At 43.0% G+C, this 20,005-nt stretch overlaps 1 protein-coding gene across 1 annotated transcript in view; it reads right to left on the bottom strand.

The window, feature by feature from the left end:
- Positions 1-20,005, bottom strand: part of LOC146352370 (aminopeptidase Q-like) — a 66,854-nt gene that overhangs the window by 19,319 nt on the left and 27,530 nt on the right. The window contains exons 10-14 of the mRNA XM_084833915.1: positions 18,204-18,364; positions 16,564-16,640; positions 14,505-14,644; positions 13,705-13,760; positions 11,081-11,234 (exon numbers count right to left, since the gene is read on the bottom strand). Coding sequence (XP_084690041.1) covers positions 11,081-11,234; positions 13,705-13,760; positions 14,505-14,644; positions 16,564-16,640; positions 18,204-18,364 — 588 coding nt within the window. The remainder of the gene's footprint in view (positions 1-11,080; positions 11,235-13,704; positions 13,761-14,504; positions 14,645-16,563; positions 16,641-18,203; positions 18,365-20,005) is intronic.

Below are 20,005 nucleotides of genomic sequence, written 5' to 3'. Positions count from 1 at the left end.
GGGGGGGCGGGGGGACAGACCCTTCCGCCACCGATTTCGGGGGGCTGAATGCGCTGGCAATCGGCCTCCCCGAGATCCTTGGCGGAATTCTCTGACATCCCTAGTCTGTTGTGGTAGCAAACGTCCAGCCACAGGTGGGCACTCCTTGTGCCTTTTCTGTCTTGGAGAAGGGCATAAAGTGGATATCTGCGTTCACTGCCAGGTTTTTACAAGGCAAGTGTGGCAGAATCAGCCAGACAGACCATGTGTGGAAAAAAGCACTTAAGGCAGTGGACGTACCAAAGAAATCCTTGGATGGACCTTCAGAAACTGTTGCTCCTACACCATGCCTGGTACAAGTGTTGAGGTCTATCTCACCCCCTAGTCAGGCTCTAGGCACAGGCCATGCTGAACTCTGAACTCCTGGGCAATCACTGACACTGGGCAATCACTGACACAATGACAAAAGAGTTATCTAAGAAGGCCAGAACTCCAAAACCTTCTTCTGACCACAAGAATAAGAAAAATAAAGAGTCAACGCGAATCTCTGACTCTGTACTGCAGCAAGCTCAGACAGTGCCGATGTCAGGGTGGATACTGAGCCCACTGAGCACCAGAGTAATTCTGATTCTGAGGAGGACCAACCACCTGTGGGAGAGGAGCTCTCTCATCTCTCACAGGCACAGCAGCAGGGAGAGATTCCTCCTGCCTGCATTGCTGAGATAGTGACCCTAGCAGTGAGAGAGCAGGGGATGGGATCTTGCTGGACACCCATCCACCCATCGGCGGAGACGGAGGGAGCGGCGCCTGATGGAGGGCGCTGAGAGGCGGTGCTCTGCCCGCTTGGCGCTAAAACAACGGTCATGTCCCGAGGATCCCCGGGTAAGAGGAAGGACCTCTCCATAGCCCATATGTTCAGTGTTTTCCCGCTCTTCCCCTTCAAACGGGGACCAACTGCCTTACCCGGAGCTTAGGTTATTCTGCTAACTACCCCAGTGCGTTTCCTTGCTTAGTTGCTGGTGATTAGCATCTGAAAGAGTCATTAAGTTGTAAAGGAATAAAGCCTTGAAAAGAATCCCTTTTGTCTGTGTCATGAGTTGGCTATTGGAGGGGACTTAAAGAGGCAGCTAGGGGGCTCCTGACAGCCGGCTGCATTTCCAAGCGTCCCTACTCCACCACCGATGCTGAATTCACTGATACTGATGGTATTGACCATGACGGTACCGATGCAAAACCCAATTCTGATCATGTCTATGTCAGAAGGCAAGATTAAAGACACTTCACCGGTTCTGATACTGTCTCGATCAGCTGATGATTGTCAGAGTCAATCTCCTCCATGCTCTGCTCACTGCCATGAGGGATCTCCGGATTCCAAGTTCTCCACTTTCTATCCATCAAGATAGAGAGAATATTCCCCTAGGTTTTAGATGCTTCTCATGGCTAGGTCATGATCACTTGTTTTGGTTTGGGATAAACAGTTCGAGTGTGGAAGTTGCTCCTATGGCAGAGTTACTGTTGGAATGCCTCGTGTCCAAGATACGAACCAAAAGATGAGCGCTATGATGATGTTCGCCATCCCGGGGACCCATCTCAGTACCGTCCTGTGCCATCAGCATCTCTAATTGAGACTTCTGGACAAGGACTAGTTCTTGGTCCTACTTCCTCTTCCACAGAATTGGCTGCCAGTTCCTACTTCTTCGCAGCCCACCTTTGTATGGCCCTGGGCATACTACACAGCAATCCTGTAGCTTCAGGTCCTCCTCCTATCTTGAGCACACTGCCACACAGTGCTTGAGCACACAGTGCTTCTATCATGCCGGTAGTTATCTGGAAATATCACCATGGTCTGGCACGGACAAATACCAGTCAGATTCCACCTCATACACATCCTTGGCTCCCTCTATTTCTTCACCAGATGCGACCCGGAGTGCTCAGGATCCAGCCTTTCCATTAGAGTTATGGGACTATTTTCAGACCAGATTGTCCAGATGGCCCAGTCTCTTGGGCCGGAAACTCAACAACCTGTTGCACAAATCAAGGATTGTGTTCAATATGGGCCATATGGAAAGCTCTATACTGGTCATGATCCCTCTTTTCCCAGCAGTCTTACAAACAATCCAGTTGTCTTAGAAAGCTCCATCTTCCACGACTCCTACGTCTAAGTGGGTGGAAAATACATATCAGATGCAAGAGAAAGATCCTGGGTTCCTTTTTATGCATCCACACAAGCCAGACTGCACAGAGTCCACTCTTCTCTGGTTGACAAAGAAGGATGGTGACTGGACCTAATGGGGTAGAAAATTTCTTCCTCTGCTGTTTTGGGACTCTGTGTCTCCAATTATCAGGCAGCTATATCCCAGTACCAATTGTTCTTGTGAGAAAAGTTGGGGGTGCTCTTTGACCACATGCCAGAGGACAAGAGGGACTTAGCTAGAGTTTTTCAAGGTGAAGCTATCCACCTTCCTTGTCAGCAGGTTAATACCTCTCAATATCAGGTTGACTCTGACACAAAAGCAATGGTGGGTGCCATTGCCTTCTGACAGCATGCTTGGTTGTGATCAGCAGGGCTTTCACAGGAAGCCTGGTCTCAAACTGAAGATCTGTCATTTGACATTTAGGGACTGTTCAACGGAAAGACAGACAAAACTATGGACTCTGTCCAGAAAGTGAAGAATATGGCACAGAGAATGGGACTGTGGCAATTCCCAGTTCCTTACAAACAGAGAAGGTGGTCCCGCCCATCTGTTTGGCCCCAAACTTGCCAGCAGTTTTACCAGTTGTTCCAGACCCAAATACCCTCAGCATCAAATTGACAATACACATTGGCAAAATTCCATGGCCCTCATAGAAAGGGTGACAGGCATAACGAACGCCACCTTTGACTCCCCTTTAGCTCTTTTTGTCCCTCTCTCTATCACCCTGTCTTTGGAACTTGTCTGTCATCTTTTCTACCAGCATGAGCCAACACCACATCAGACTCTTGGGTCCTCTCCATCATCCAGAGAGGTTACAACATCAAATTCAATGCCCTTCCTCCTCTTGGTTCCTTCTGAGCTACAGCTCCATCGGCAGTGCTGCAAACAGAGACAGAGACCCTCTTGCTGAAGGGAGTGATCAAACATGCCCCCTCATACTGGTTTCACAACAGCTTCTTCACTCCAGCTGATTCTGGACCTCCGAGACATGAGCTCCTTTATCACACTCATGTCGGGGCCCAGCTTCCGTGCTGCAGTGGGCCTCATAGTTTATAGTCAGAATTTGATCAGAAATTGTCTGGAAGAGTCTGGGCCTATTCAGCCTGTGTAATGTCAGAATCTGTGTAAGTTTATCTCTGTCAGCATACTCAGAGGAGAGCAGGGGGAAGTTAACCTACTCCTAGTCCAGCTGCTGGTTTGGCCTTGGCAAAAGGAGGCTAGCAGCTTCTCCATGAGAACCTGACAGAAGGGAGGTGGGGTTTACAGAAGTGTCACACCAGCAGAAATGTCAACTCTGGAGGGCAGAACAGAGACACCCTGTTTGGGCAGGGGCCTTACTGAGGGGCCAAAAGCCCTTGTCTGTCAAGTGGTCAGGAGGATGTGCTTTACAGCCACGTTTTCCCCGTTTAAACCAATACACAGGTTGGTAATGTTTACTAGGAATGTTCTCATCTTCACTACCTGAAATCCTGTTTGGACTTTCTACCATCTGAGCCTCAGGAGGCACTTTTCACACGGATTCTCCTAATTTGGACTCTTGTCTCTTTGAACTTTGGGTTGCTAAGGATTTGCCATTAAAAGTACAGTGATGCTTTTCATAGTCTTTGAACTCTTGTTTACTGTGGATAGTGTGTCTTCTTTGTCGTCAACACAGTGTGCCAGCAGGCTGGGTCTGTTCCTGACCCTTGGACTTTTCTCTGCCTGGACCCATGCAGCATGGAGTTACCAAGGTGAAAGCTATGGTCATCAAACTCTCTGCTTGCATGGGTTTACTCTTGGATTTGATAGGCCTCAGCCATGTAGCACGGAGTTTACCAATGAAGGATTCAAGGTTGGACTAAAACTCTGTGGGTGTGGTTTGTTCAGGTATTTTCTAGAATCCACATTTTTTATTCTCTGGGAGAGAGAATAAATATGCCAGAAATCATTCCAGTTTCTTGTACGGCATTTGGGACCTTGTATGGATTGCCTAAGTTGGTTTTTGCCAGGAATCTCAAAATGACTGCAGGGAAATCCAGTTGTATAGATCCGTGTCACGCTTGTAGTTAATAGCTTTTGACTGTTCTGCAATTACATACAGCCTATAGCTAAAGGCCACCAACTAAATTATTTCTGAAGAATGTAACCATTAAGCTTTTGCCATGGGATTCATTACAATAATGAAGTCTCACTGATTTGGGTCTCCTGTGTCACAATGCCAGTATGTGCTTGAAGGATTGGGATCATGGCAATCTGTTATTCAACCTGTTCTGGAAAGGGCTGCACTCCCACTAAAGGATCAGATCATAGTTTGGGGGTGCTCTTGGACCCAGAACTGTCACTTGAGGCACAGGTGGACTCAGTGGCACTGAACACCTTTTATCAGCTTAAGGTGATATATCAACTACGCCCTTATCTGGACAGAAATAGCCTAGCTATATGCTCTGATAACTTCTGGTCTGGATTGCTGCAATGCATTAAACATGGGGCTGCCTTTGAAAACTGTCTGGAACCTTCAGCTGGTCCAAAACAAAGCAGCAAGATTGTTAATGCGACTGGCCAACATGATCATATCATGCCAGTACTTTTCCAGCTGCACTGGCTGCCAGTCCATGTCTGGGCCCAATTTAAAATACTGGTATTAACATTTAAATAATGTTTAACATTATTTAATAAACGGCTATAAACGGCTTGGGGTCAGGTTGTCTGAAGGATCATCTCCTCCCATATGTACCTGGCCTAAGGAGCCTAGGATCACCTTCAGGGGTCCTTCTCCGGGAGCCCCTGCCAAAAGATGTGAGCTGGGTAGCTACCAGGAAGAGGGCCTTTCCTGCTGTGGCACCCCACCTGTGGAATGAGCTCCCTAGAGAGATTCACCTGGTGCCTACGTTGTGCTCTTTCTGGTGCCAGGTAAAGACCCTTTTATTTTCCCAGCTTTTTAACTTTGCTGTTTTAAATCTGTGTTTGTATTTTAAAACTCTGCATTGTTGATAGGTTTTATTCTGGTTGTATTTTTATACTGTCATTTTAAGCTTCTATATTTTATACTGTTTTTATGCTGTACTTTGTAGTTTTAATTTTTGTGAACTGCCCAAAGAGCTTCAGCTATTGGGTGGTATAGAAATATAATAAATAAATAAATAAACCCAGGAGATTTATTATTTATTTGTAACATATATACTGCTAAATATAATAAAATCCCCAAGCAGTTCACAACAAACATTAAAACCACATTTAAAATACAATATTAAAAACACAACATTAAAACACTTCCAATTACAACAAAAGCAACATAAGAAGCAATAAAATGGAGCAACATGATGGATTTAATTACAGCCCAAGGAAAGCCTGGGTGAACAAGTGTGTTTTCAGGAGGTGTTTAAAAGATGTCACATTTTCTGCCTCCCAAACTGCATGAGGTTTTCCAAAGGGTAGGTACCACCAACAAGAAGGCCTGCTGTCAGGGTATTGAATGGCGACATTCCGTTAATTTCAGAATGACCAGCAAGGTGTCCTCTGCTGATCTTAAAAGTCGCATGGATATGTATAAGGGAAGGCATTCTGCAAGGTATCCTGGTCCCAAGTTGTTTAGGGCTTTGTATGGACAATAACATTACCAAGAGATTGTGGATGATTGTGCTGGCGTTGATGCCATCAACTAGTTGCACTGCTATGCAAGGGAGACTGGTTCGTATCGGTAGCCCTGAAGGACACATATTTCCACACTGCCGTCGAGAAGTAGTTACGGACAACATCACCATAGCATGCTACTTGAACGAACAAGGAGGAACGAGATCTCTTCCCCTCAGCAATCTGACCTGTCGGATTTTTCACTGGTGTGTCCCTTGATGGATTGGACTTGTCGTTGTTCATATTGCTGGTACAGACAATGTTCTGGCCAATCTGCTGAGTTGAACTTACCAAGCCTCTCATGAGTGGCAGTTGGACAGCAGAGTACTGGCAAGTCTGTTTCAGTAGTGGGCCACTCCACTGGTAGACTTTTTTGTGAGAGTGGAGAACACTGTCAGAATTTTTGCAGCAGAGCAGAAATAGGTTTGGGGTGTTTGGGAGACACTTTCATCTTCAGATGAATGGGGCTTAGTTTACCTGTTCCCTCCCTTGCCCCTGCTCACAAGAGTGTTGGCAAAAATAGGAATGGACAATGAGGATTGTATCCTGATAACACCAAGGTGGCAGAGACAGCACTGGTTCACCCCGCTCCTTCGTCGGCCCGAGAAAAATACATTTGGCTTCCATTGATCCCGATATTACTCACTCGATACTGAGGATTCAACATCCAGACTTTTACACGCTCTGCTTGATAACTTGGAGGCTCCGATGAACAATTCACCTATCCCACTTCATCCGTTGGTACAATGTATCCTGGATGCAACTTGGAAGCCTGCTACAAGACCTTCATATGTCCAGAAATGGGCACTTTTTCTGCCTTTACCACTGTTAGCAGTTTTGACCTTGCACATGCCCCTTGCACCATGTTCTCCAGTTCCTGCTTTCGTTATTTAACAAGGGATTGAAGCTCCCTTCTCCATCTGGTATCATCTCAAAGACTTGCCTCTTTGGTGGTGGAGACCATCAAATTTGTTTATTACATAGAGAAACTTGAAATTTCTGCTCTGGTTCAAGCAGTCTCAACCTGAGTGATGGCTACATCACTAGTATTTGGAAAAGATGTTGCTCTGCCTGAACTATGCCTGATGGTGACAAGGTCAAATCCATCAACATTTATTATACATTACTAACTCAATGTAAGGGCATGGGCAGACTGTTCCTTCGAACATGCAGTCATCTCATCTGTTTTACAGTAGGACAGCAACCCACCTCCAGTAAAGCAGGTTGCTACTTGCCCACATGCATGATACACAGAGACCACAAAGAAGACAGGTTGATTACCTGTAACTGTAGCTTGTTTATCTATTTCATGTCTATACTACCCAATAGCCGAAGCTCTCTGGGTGTTTCACAACAATTAAAACCACTAAACCATTAAAAAAGATCAGGTTGCTATTGTTTGTTTGGATGCTGAAAAGGTCTTTGACAAAATTCACTGGAAATTTCGTTTAGCTATAGTGAGTAATTTTGGCTTGATGGGAGATCTTCTGAAATGACTAAAACTTTGATTTCAACCCCAAGAGTTAGAGTTATGATCAATGGTCTTTTCTTGGCTTACTCAGGAGAGGTACCAGACAGGGACGTCCACTTTCTCCATTGATATCCAATCAATGCTTGGAACCCCTGGCATGTGCTATTAGATAGTACTATTCAGGGCTTTGTGCATGGTGGTTTAGAAATTAAAATTATACTTTATGCTGATGATCTTTTACCATTTATTTCAAAACTTGATTTTTCTGTTCACGCTTTGATGCAGCTGATCAATACTTTTGGTGATTTGTCTGGCTATTCAATCAACTGGTCAAAGTCTGAACTGATGCTAACTGGAGGTACTATATCTCATAACATATTAGCTAACTGGCAATTTCGATGGTGCCCTGATCTTATTGCATATTTGGGAATAATCATTTTCAAGAGACATATTTCAAATGCTCAAGCCAAATTCGAACAAGTTGATTACAAAGATCTCATGGGATATATAGATAGATGGGCATCTTGAAAGCTGAGTTTGTGGGGTGAGATAAATACACTTAAGTTTGATATTATACTTTAAATTTACATTTTATGTGAGTGTCAGGGTGGAAACTGAGCCCAGAGAGCCTCAGAGCAGTTCGGATTCTGAGGAGGAACAGCAATCCGTGGGAGAGGAGCCAGCTCATCCCTCACAGGCTCAGCACCTGGCAGAGATTCCTCCTGCCAGCATTCCTGAGATAGTGACCCTGGTAGTGAGGGAGTGCGGGAGGGGGTCTTCTTAGATGCTCGATGCAGATGCAAAGAGCGACAAGCGATGGAGGGCGTGGAAAGGAGGCGTAGCGCCTGTTGGCACGCAAGCAGCGGCCGCCTCCCATGGACCTAAGGGAAAGAGGGAGGATCTCTCCCTAGCCCATACATTCTGGGTCTTCAAGTGACTCTCCTTCAAACGGGGATCAACTGCCTACTTGAAGCTTAGGCCACTCTGCTGTTCCTTGCTTCAGTCACTGGTGATTAGCATCTGAAAGAGTAATTAAGTTATAAAAGGATTAAAGCTTTGAAAAGAAATCCTTTCGTCTGTGTCTTGAGTTGGCTATTGGAATCTACTGAGAGAGGCCGCCAAGGCGCTCCTGACAGCGAGATTCCTTTATGTATACCCTGACAAATATTTCCAAAAACTCAGTGCTTTGTTTCATAAATTGGGGGGGGCTCCTTCCTGTCACAAATATCCTTGAAGGATGCAACTTCCAATTAAATAAGGTGGGTTTGGCTTTCCAGATCTTGCTTTATATCATTGGGCCTATCTGTTGCGTTGTACTAAATTTTGGTCTTTTCCATTTAGATTAGATTTTCCACCTTGGTACATTTTCCTGTTTGGATCCTCTCTCCAGCTGGATGGTATTAGGTTCTTGGCATATTAAAATGGACAGGGTTCTTCCCACCTTATGGTGTCAGACACCATGATCAATGGTGTCAAAAGCCGCTGAGAGATCCAGGAAGATCAACAGGGTTGCACCCCCCCTGTCTTTCACCCAGCATAGACAGTCAGTCAGAGCAACCAAGGCGGTTTCAGTGCTGTACCCTGGCCTGAAACCAGACTGAAATGGGTCTAGATAATCAGTTTCCTCCAAGAATGTCTGAAGCTCCCAGCCATCTGCTCAGCGTCAGTATAAAAATACTTATTATCAGTAAATAAATATGACACACACGGTTTTAAGCAGGAATGGAATAGGGAACCGGATTGTCCCATTTGCCTAATCAGTGGATTGCAGCTTTAGCGTTTGTATATAAAGCGTCTACAAGTCCTTTTGTGACAGATTTTCCCTGCATTACAACTTCCATGCGTTTTGGGATTCAGTGTGTCCTAAAGGTGTGGTACTACTGGGGGTGGGGTGGGAGGAGTGGCTTCAGAGGAACAGAAAGTTGCATCAGCGAAGGCTAGATCCGAGGAGAAGAGTTAACGCATTGCTTTTGACTTCACTCTGCTCCATCTGTGTTTCACGGATTGTCACACGCCTTTTGCTCCGTCGTCCGTTCACAAAGGGATTTGAATTTTTTTCATTATACGGAAAAATATGCAAATAATTCCATAAGAGGGTTCACAACAATTTACATAATTTACCTTAATACTTAACATTTAGCATATTGTCCCCCGTTCCATTCAACTTTTCCCTGTATATATATTTACCAGTCTCAGCAGAAACTTGCATATTTTCCTATGAATAAGTATGTGTAAATTTTGAAAAAGTAATAAAAAAAAGATCTGAAAGTCCACAGACTCTGCCAGCCTGAGGAGGTCACTCCGCAGTGGATTCCACAGGTCGGATACTTAGGAATTCGAGCTCATTTTAGTCTGTCTCAAATTTCTCCAGCATCCCTAGCCTCTAGTGACAATGCTGGATCCAAGAGCATCCCCAAACTACAAACCTGGTCCTTTAGGGGGAGTGCAACCCCCTCCAGAAGAGGTTGAACATCACTTAGCTGGGCAGATGAACCACCCACTAACAGTACTTCCATCTTCTCTAGATTGAGTCTCAGTTTGTTGGCCCTCATACAGTCCATTACCGCATCCAGGCACTTGTTCAATAGGTCCAAGGAAACTGGACCCTCTCTCAAGGAGGAAAGCCCTGGACCCAGCTGGACGGCCCTTCCCTATTAGATGTACTAAGCCATGACGGGCAAGGGTCAAGCACACAGGTGATCAGCCAGACTTGGCCAAGTACTTTGTCCACATCCTTGGGCCTCAACAAGTAAGGGTGTTTGCATGGTAATCTGTGCATTCACACAACCCATGCACAATCCCCATTTTGATGTTGATATCAATTTCACTCTTGGTAGCGAGATTCCTGTCAGTTCCAAAGCCACAACAGGTGGTCTCAAGGAACTGAGGGAATTAGCAGGAACCCACTAGGAACATGAATGTTGGGGCAGCGGGGGAGGGTTCTCACCAAAAATTCCTCAGGCATAGAAGTTTCCTAAACAGGGTTCTGTGCAGGCACAGAGCCCATATGTGTGAATGCACAGATGACCACTTGAAGAACTACACTTACAGGTCAGCAACCTGTCTTTCTCTTCCCTTGCTTAAAAAAATATCTCAAGACTAACAGTGGAGTTCTTTGCGTATCTACTGAGAATAACTACTATTGAGTCAAATGGGACCTATTACCAAGCATTCACCCTTTCCTTCTCCAATTTGTATTTTGTATTTGGGGGAGGGGTTCTATATTTTATTGTATTTGGACAGGAATATTTTCTTGATGTGTTTTGTTCTGTCCCTAGATATTTTTAGGTATTCAACTTTAATAACAATGGGTATTATCCATTGTTGTGCAAGTGGATGTCTGTTCATGCCAAGGGACATCCACTCCCCCTCCTCCCATCTGCATCCCCAAATCTACTCCAGTCTGTCCCCCAACCCTCTGGAAGTGTGTGGGACTTAGAGCGGGGGGGGGTGCAGGGGGGAAGGGAATCCATTCCACTAACAGTGTCCATTCCATTTGTTGGCAGACATCATTGGTTTTCACCCAGTAATAACTAGTATCATTATTATTGCCTATATTTTTACATTACACATAACATATGAACTGCGTCATGTGTCTAGCCTCAATTTTCAGAATAAAAATTACCCCAGACAGAATACCACAATTTTCCCTTGTCCAGTCATCCTTCAGTACTTCCACAAATCCTACAGAGTACAGCATTTACAGTATGGTATATGCAGTGATTTCTACATACCTTTTCAAAACTCAAATATGAAAACATATCATCAGAAGCCGTCCACAGCCTTGTCACTTAAATAAATACTCTTAATTTCAGAATACAGTTACCTTTAAAACTGGATATAATTCATAATCACTCAGAATAAGCTCCCAGTTGTCAACTTCTAGATGACTGAGTGTCTCTTTCCACACTACGATATTGTCTTCTCTTTCAAGGTACTTTGTTAAATACAGTGGAGTATCATACTCAGTGTAATTAAATCTATTTAAAAGAAATTATGCATAAGCATATTCAAGCAGACAGACAGACAGACAGATGCATGTACGCACCCAAACATACGAATGGAGGGCAAAAAAGAAAAATATAGTAATGATTAGATAATAATTGTAAGCTCCTGAAATACTATTATGCTAAGCTCACAAATGAATATCCTGCTAACTCAATGGAAGGCTTCCCTCTCACATTCACATGCTCAAAAGTGTCCATTTACAAATGATAAGCAAGGTGCCTGATACTCATGCAGAAGCAGTATTGGGAGTTTGCCAACACTGGTAAGAAGGTAAAACTATGTATAGAAGGACACATAAATACGAACCACAACATGAAATTAAGAAAACTTGTTTGGAATGAGTAGAATTTGTTACTGACCATTTCAGTTTGGAGGACCCCAAACTTTTCAACCATCTTTCTGTTGACCTTCCTGAAAATTCAGCAGTTTGTATCATAGCAGTCTCTGTCAAGGCAGGCTAGTATAGGGGGGGGGATTTTAATCCTCAGAAGGAGAACACTTAAAAAGGAGCTTTCAGAACTTCAAGAATGCTACTATTAACCAGGAAAGCACATTTGAAATTACAGTGCTTTAAAAAAACACACCACCCTGGCTGAAAGAAGCCAAAATGAAAATTCCATTCAGCCAGTATGGTGCAGTGGGGAAATGTATCACCACCTCCACTTGAGAGTTAACCTTGCTGAGAACACCTAAAGGGGAACAGGTGGAAAAACCTAAGTGGTCTAACTGCTCCTTTTGGGTCCTGTTTTTTTCTGTTCCACAACTTTTCACTATGTTTGATATGTTAGAAAGTTTTCAGAACAGATACAAAATAAATGGAAGCCAAAAGAAGCATCTGCAATACGTAAGGTATGCAGAATTTTTATGAGTACCAGGGTATTAAATGAAAAACATAGAGGGCAGGGAAGAGGGAGAAGAAAACAAGAGTTTGAAAAATACAGAAATTCCAGAGATAAGACAAACACTTGCTGTTCAGATTGCTTACAGTAGATCCATATAGAATGTGAGAAGCAGCTACCTATATGAAGCAGCGTCCCATATGACTAAAATTACACAACAGCAAGGGAAGCAATACAAATCACCTCCCACATGGTGCCACATCCCACAGAATTTAACTTTAAAGGGGTTGCCATGCCACTAGTGAAACAACAACTCCACATTTAATTTGTTTGGATGTCAGGGGCAGACAGATGGAGGTTCTAGCAGAATCAGCTGCAGCAGACAGCAAGATATACTCACGGTTCAAAGGCCACTAAATGGTGACATTCCAGGCAGGCAATTTAGAGGAGGAGGGAGTTGAGCTGGAAGCAGGAGACAGGCTGAGGCTGGAGAAGGCAGGCTGGGTGGACTGAGCTCAGAACCATAACAGAGAGGGCAAGAGCAAGGAAGAGGCTACAGGCAGAGCAGAAAGCACATATTTGGAGTGCAGGATCAAAGATGTTTAACAGAACAACTCAAGCAATGGCAAGCACCTGCATGACTAAGGCTGAAGTCCTACTTACTAGGCAGTCGGTTCCAGTGAGCTAAATGGGACTGACTTCTGAGTAAGGATGTTTAGGTTGTACTGCATGGCTGTAATCCCACCCACTGTGCCTAGACAGTAAGTTCCATTGACCTTAAAGGGACTTACTTCTGAGTAAACAGCTCGGGACTGCACTGTAAACTATGGGTTGCATCCAGACTCAGTCACACTTAGAGTAGACCCATTGAAATCAACAGGACTAGACTTAGTCATGATGAACTTGTTCCATTGATTTTAATAGATCTACTCTTAAGCATGAGTAAATCCAATGCTGTACCTTTCTTGAGGAGGATCCTTTAGTATGGTCAGCATGCACTGCTATATTTTCCAAAGTTGGAGAAGAAACCAAAATGGGGCTAGGAAGCCTAACAATTACTATTAGTCACAGTCCCTACCTAGCCCAAATTTGAGATCATAATTTTTAATGATTTCTTTTATTTAGAACAAATCTGTTTCTAGCAGAAAAATATTTCCATTGCAAATTTCAACTAATTCTTCCTCTAATTCACTGCAACACTGTATCAACATTATCAGTAAGCCAATGCCTGTGCTTTGCACTAGCAACATCTCTTCTTGCATTTATAGTGGCTCAGAGAGTAGAAAGAATGGAGCAGAGGGTTCATTGTGTTGGCTGATAAGGCTATTCCAAACAGTTGTGAGAATAGCAGCAGCAGCAGCAACATATAAGATCTGAACTGCTGTCAAATCCATGCCCACTTCTCCCTCAGCAAACCTGGGCTAATCTAATCAGTCAAAGGATCCAGACAGTGTGATGGAGAGTGCCACTCTGCACCCCCAATGCAAAGCTGGTGTAAAGAGAAGGTGTGGAGAAAAGGATATCGGTATTAAGGAAAAGAAGGCAGATGTAGAAATAATGTCAGGCTTATCTAGAGAAAGCTATCTATAACAGATGGGCTTACTGTCTCAGCTGAAAGGCATCCTTCATCAACTGTAACCTGTTGGCAACAGGAATCACCTGCAAAGAGGATTCATGTGTTTATAAATTCTAAACAGCTCATTATGAAGCAAACTTACTCTTGTGTGTCAAGATATTCACAAGTATCTGCAATACTTGAAGTAACACTCATGCATACTTTAATTACAACGGTGTGCAATTCTTCAAGAAGAATGTAAATAAAAAGATGTACAAGAGGTTCCTCATTGGGAACTGGGATATTGTCATTCATGAACAAACACCCCCATCCCCAATCTCTAGCTGTGCATGTTATCTTATTTTTCATAAACAAGCCACCATGAGAACCCATGCCTTATTTTAGGGTTGTTGATACTAATGGTGGCTTGTTGTGTCATCGGAACCCAGCTGGGCGATTTCATCATGGGTTGTTGGAACGGCTACAGAAACACCTAGCAAGAGCGGCGAAAACCCTTGCTGCTCTCTGCAATCTTTCTAGTGCTGTCACCATCCCCCCACATCCCTTCTCAGCGCCCTGCCCAAAGAAAGACACTGGAGGGCATCTCATTCGCAATTTTAAAATTTTTATTTACATTACTGCGCAGGTGTTTAGGAGTGAATGACTGTGGCTAGGCGGGAGCACTGAGGTGGGAAACAAGCAATGGCAAGCCCAATCGTCTGTTGGGTTAGTGAGGGAACAACCAACCTGTGGTGGCTTATTTGCAGGGTGGGTTAGTGTGATGTGCGAACCCCCTCACTATCTTGTAGGGTCACATCATGGTATAATAATCATAAAAATCACCCTACCTTTGGGTCATTTTCAAGCATTTTGGCCAATCTCCTCCAGTACATTTGGTTATAATTAATTCTATAGTAACCAGTCATGTTCACATTTAAAATAATCCAGTCATGTTCAGAATCTGATATTTTCATTTCAGGAAATATTTCTGTGGGCAGCATGAAAGGAAAAAGTTGGCATATATTTAGGAGTGCCTTTTTTTTAACCAAGAACCCCTGATTACAAGAAAAATTTGAACATGGGGCATTTTTACATCTTTTCACCAGAAGCTTATGTAACATATGCCTGTTCTATTGATGTATGTGTTTGCATTGTTCAATGTGACCCAGATAAGATAGAGTTAATAGAGTATTAGGGATTATGTGAAAGGTGGTAGGGACTTGGGTGTGTGTGGGAGGATTCTGAGGTTATATAGGGAATGAATTTACAGTTAGAAGTCAGATAGGGCTTTAGGGATTGTAGAAGCTACATCTAGTGAGTGGGTTTTGGGGATTAGGATTTAGAAGGGGTACCATAGGTGGTTGGTTAGGACCAAGCATAGATTGATTAATAATAATATATAACTCTTCTTGTGTTAAATAAATTTGTATTTGTTTGTTTTTAATACAAAATTCCATGTGTTGGTTTGTCATAGCACTACCATTAGAAAAACATATTGCCTAGTTACTTCTCCTGTATTGGGTGGAGGGAACCAATTAGGCATATTGGGTGTCTCTTTAACCCAGAGAGAAAAAAGGGCTGAAGCTTGTGTGTCATTGAGGACAACTGACGCAGCGGAGGCAAACGTCCTGAGGGGGTTTTCTTCTCAGTTTCACCAGGTGAAAGGTGGAGAAGGTAGAACCCAGGGCAGGAGTGTCACAAGAAGTCATTTCAAATTTGTTAAGCTCCAGATGAATTTTGGAGAAGGGTTTGAAATGACTTCAGTACCCTAAACTATGGCCAAACATGGATACATTCTTTATTGCACTGGAAATGTCCCCTTCCCAAGGTGTGAAGATTATTAAATTTACCAGAAGTAAATTTAATAAATTTTACTAGTGTATAAAGTCTAGGATAATATTGATCTTGTATCCCTTTGAGATCCACTGAGATTTATTCAAGATCAATATTATACTAGAGTTTATACACTATGGAATTCACCCATCTCACCTTTGTTAATTTACGTCAGAAAGTGACTGTGGGTTGTGTATCATCATCATCATCATTATGCACATCAGCTTCAACAATTCTGGGCACATGGCAAGAAAAGTGGTGCCCTCTGGTAAGCATGATGAGTGACCAGCCTTCCTCCCTACTTTGAAGCTTCAGAAATAGCAGGGATTATCTTGGCATTCTCAAAGTGATCCCTGTCCCCTCTCCAGGACCAAAGTAGGAAGGAAGGCTGCTGGGGATTATTTGGCAGCTACAATGATAAAATAAATGTTTACAACCATGTGCTAGTCACAACCTTTGCAACAAACAAAGGGGCAATGCATCATCACACACAATGTATACGGAAGGAAAGGAATCATTGCATGGTCATCTAGGCAAATTTTGTTGCCTTTTGTCTGCCCCCACATTACAATTTCCAAGTGGCATTGCTTAATTCATAGGCTTCCCGGAAAGGCATTTCAGAGACATGACAATGATAAGCCAGTTTAGAACACTAAAAAAAGGGAACAATACTTTTTAACAATTTTCCAATACATCCTATAATTGCAACAAAATGCTGCAGTGTAGAATGCTCCTGGTCAGGGTTCCAGCTGCAATGCCCTCTTCCAGAATACTCCATTCTATCCCCCCTCCAATTTTCTATCTTCACCCCCACCAGCAGTATACCAGCCTTTCATGGTCACATTGAGCAGTTTGGGGGTAGGGGTTACCCAATTAAATTTTTTTATAAGCATTTTTTGTACTTCTGGAAACCATGAGGTTCCCTCACAGCTTGAGAAGGATAAAGACCCACTTCAGAAATAGGGGAAACTGAAATAAATAGTGTGGATATTTTGGCTTTAATTTGTTTCTTACAAATATTCAAAATTACATATTACAAAGAACAGAGACTTTCTCAAGGAAAAAAATACTTACTGCTGCTCTTATCAAGCCATACTAAAGGTTGTATTACTCCATTTTTTATCCAAGAAATGGGAATCATCCATGCCTTACTTAATTAAAAACAAAAATGGATAATTATTTCTTAAACCTAAGAAAAATAAAGGGTTCAAATGCTATCAAATAATGTACATTTTGGAAACATTTACTGGAAACATTCTAGCTTTCTTAGCCCTTCTTTCCTGCCTCTTTATAGTTTTAAATGTGCAATTCAAATTGCATCAACACCAAAAGAACGCTCATATTAATAATACTGGGCATAAGCTAGAGATGATTAATTAGAACTTGAGCTTTGGTGTATGCTTGAATCCCCTTGATTTCATTTTGTATTCAAGCTCGACTAACATTTTCTGGAAACCACCCATGGTTCACCCCTAGTTCCAGTAGGGGTTTTCTCAATTCTGGAAGGTCAGAGGCCAGTATATGCCTGATAAACCTTCACTTCCCATAGTTGACAACTAGGAAGCCGCAGCACATGGCTCACATCAGAAGCACTGCACCCCCTTTGATGGACCACGGCATTTACATGAAAGCAAGTTCCATGGATTTCAACAGAATATGGTTTAATGTAATGGGCACAAACTAGAAATAAGTAAGTGCTGTTAAGTACACCTAACTTCTTCTCAACTGAAACATGATAGTAAAGCCTCAAGGATAAAGATGTGCCATACCTATGCTTTTTCCAGTTCTCAGCCCAAAGATGCAAACTGCTCTGTATGTGTGTGTGTGTGTGTGTGTGTGTGTGTGTGTGTACATACTAGAAAATGATTTGTGTCAATCAGTGGAAGACCCTTGTTGTGACATCTTTTGGTTCAACTAGCAGAGACAGTGGTTGGGCTTTGTTAAGATTGATACACTTTCATTTAGACCTACATATTCAATAATACTTTCCTAAAATTAGGTCACTTGCAGAAATTAGCACCAAAGAACCTCCACTGATTTCAGAGGTGTTTCCTCCTTAGTACTAAAAAGTCAGACTTCCTTTGCCAAAATAAGATTTTTACAGCATGCCTTGAACAATGGCTCTGTTACATTAAATACAGTTCACATTGAAGCAGTCCCAAACTCACCAAGAAATACTGACCCACCATTTGAGAACCTAGGGACTATGGGAACCTTGAGTGTACATGATATCTGGGATGGCAGGTGTTGCCTTGTATTGCAATCTAGACCAGCCTTTGAGTTTCATTTGAAGGGAAATAACACCTTGACATGGGAATACTGCTCTGCTAATACTTCCAGCTCACACATCCACTGACTGTTCTTAATACAGACAAAACACAATACAACAGCCCAGTTCAGATGACCCTCCAAACCATGGTTCAGAGGATTAGAAATAGGCCACCAGGTCATGCATCCCTTCTCCCCTCTCACACATAGCTTCACTTCAGTTTCCTATTTAGCACAAACCATGATTTGCTGTGATACTTGATGTGGATTTTGAAGTCTGATTTGGAGGGCAAGCACCAATAATAGCTTTCATTTTAGGAAGTCATGGCAAATTACAGGTTGTACTTAAAAGGGAGAATTGCCTGAATTAGGCAAAACAGATTTCTACAATTCAAACCTTCACATCAGTACTAAAAACTAAACATATATGTACTAAGAAGACATACTTCGTATTGTTTTTTCCTTTTTCAGTATTAAATTTTTCCTGGCTGATGTTCCCAGTGGAGAAATTTACTGTTAGGAGTGGGAAACCATTTTGGCAGGTCCAAGAGTCCATTATAACTTTTACTGGTGCTGGCAACTGGAGGTCATTCTGTTCATCTATTACCTTGAAGAAAAATTCTGGATTAGAACAGTTTGCCTTATATAATTTTAACTGTATTTTTGCACTTATACTCACATCAGGATTTCAGATACCATAAGCCAGTTCATACATGAGTAATCCCATCTCTGTTGAACATTAAATAGGTCTCACGAAGAAGAAACTCGGTACGCTCAGAAGATCAGCTTTCATGAGCAAGGTTTGCATGGCCCTGACCCTAAGCTGCAGCCAGAACTCTTAACACAGAACAGGAAGAGCCAACTGGATGAGGAGGACCAATTGTGTAAACTGTGAGAGTGATAATCCCAGACCTAGGTCCCAACACAGAGGCTGAGCCAATGCCTAGTATCAGCCAGAAGTCCTTTGAGTCAGAATCTCCCAAACTGGGACCTCCAAAACAGCATCTCATGATCCAGATTACTCTGAGGAGCTTTTCCCTGTACACCAGTGAACTCAAGGACACTAAGGCCTGCTCGCTAGCCCTGGTGACACAGAAGGAGAAATCTGACAGAGAGATAACTGCAAAACTCCAGGCCACAGGACTACCTCTTTAAAACTCTACTCTTCAGGAGGGGACATAGCCTTGGAAGGGTACTCTAGCTCAAAGTTAGGACCAGACTTTGTCAGAGCGAGTTGTCTGACTGGAGCTGTCCATCATTCTGAAACTCCATATTCACTCAGGCTCCTACTTGCCCAAGTAAGAGCCAACCTACACATTACTTTTAATGCATAAATATCAACTATGCCAAGGGATCTGTTTTTTTATTTAACTTAATACTAAAGGTAACAGTAAATAAAAAGGTAAAAGGTAAAGGTGTCCCCAACCAGTCGTGTCCGACTCTAGGGTGCGGTGCACATCCCCGTTTCTAAGCCGAAGAGCCAGCGCTGTCCGAAGACGCTTCCGTGGTCATGTGGCCGGCATGACTGAACACCGAGGAGCACGGAACACTGTTACCTTTCCCGCAGAGGCGGTACCTATTTATCTACTTGCAATTTCTTGCTTTCGAACTGCTAGGTTGGCAGAAGCTGGGACTGAAGACGGGAGCTCACTCCATCACGCAGCACTCGGGTCTCGAACTGCTGTCCTGCCGACCTTCCAGTCTGCAGTTCAGCGTCTTAACCGCTAAGCCACCGCAGTATTTAACACGATTTAGTATTTAACACGCAGTATTTAACACTATTTAGTATTTAACACTAAATACTTAATACTAAATACTAAAGTTAAATAAAAACTGTGGTGGGGGGAGGGGAAAGATTTTCATCCATACTGCAAGATGCAAATGGAGGATTAACCAAATGGAGCTTTGTTTCTAAGCTTTGTTTCTAAGATTCATAGCAGCAGGAAGCGTGTGTGTGTGTGTGTGAGAGAGAGAGAGAGAGGGATTGAGAGAGAGTCCATTTTTGTTGGGATCACAGCTGCAGTCTTGATGAAAATCAGTCTCCCTACTATTAAGTAAAGAAAAAGAAAAAGGAAAGGAAAAAGGCAACTTTTTTTGAGTATTCATCATGCCCAGTAGGCTTCCATTTATGGTCAGAGCAGGACAAAGATGCACAGATGTTATTCTGAAGTTTGATTACTCTCATCTGTAGTACACTGCTCATTTGTTGTTGTTTATTCGGTCAGTTGCTTCCGACTCTTCGTGACTT

The sequence above is a fragment of the Heloderma suspectum genome, chromosome 2 (genome assembly GCF_057233095.1).
Source record: "Heloderma suspectum isolate Gila_16-S chromosome 2, 16-S_ref, whole genome shotgun sequence".
NCBI classification, from domain to species: Eukaryota; Metazoa; Chordata; class Lepidosauria; order Squamata; family Helodermatidae; genus Heloderma; species Heloderma suspectum.
The sequence above is the reverse complement of the archived record's forward strand: the minus strand, read 5'-3'. Positions and strand labels throughout refer to the sequence as shown.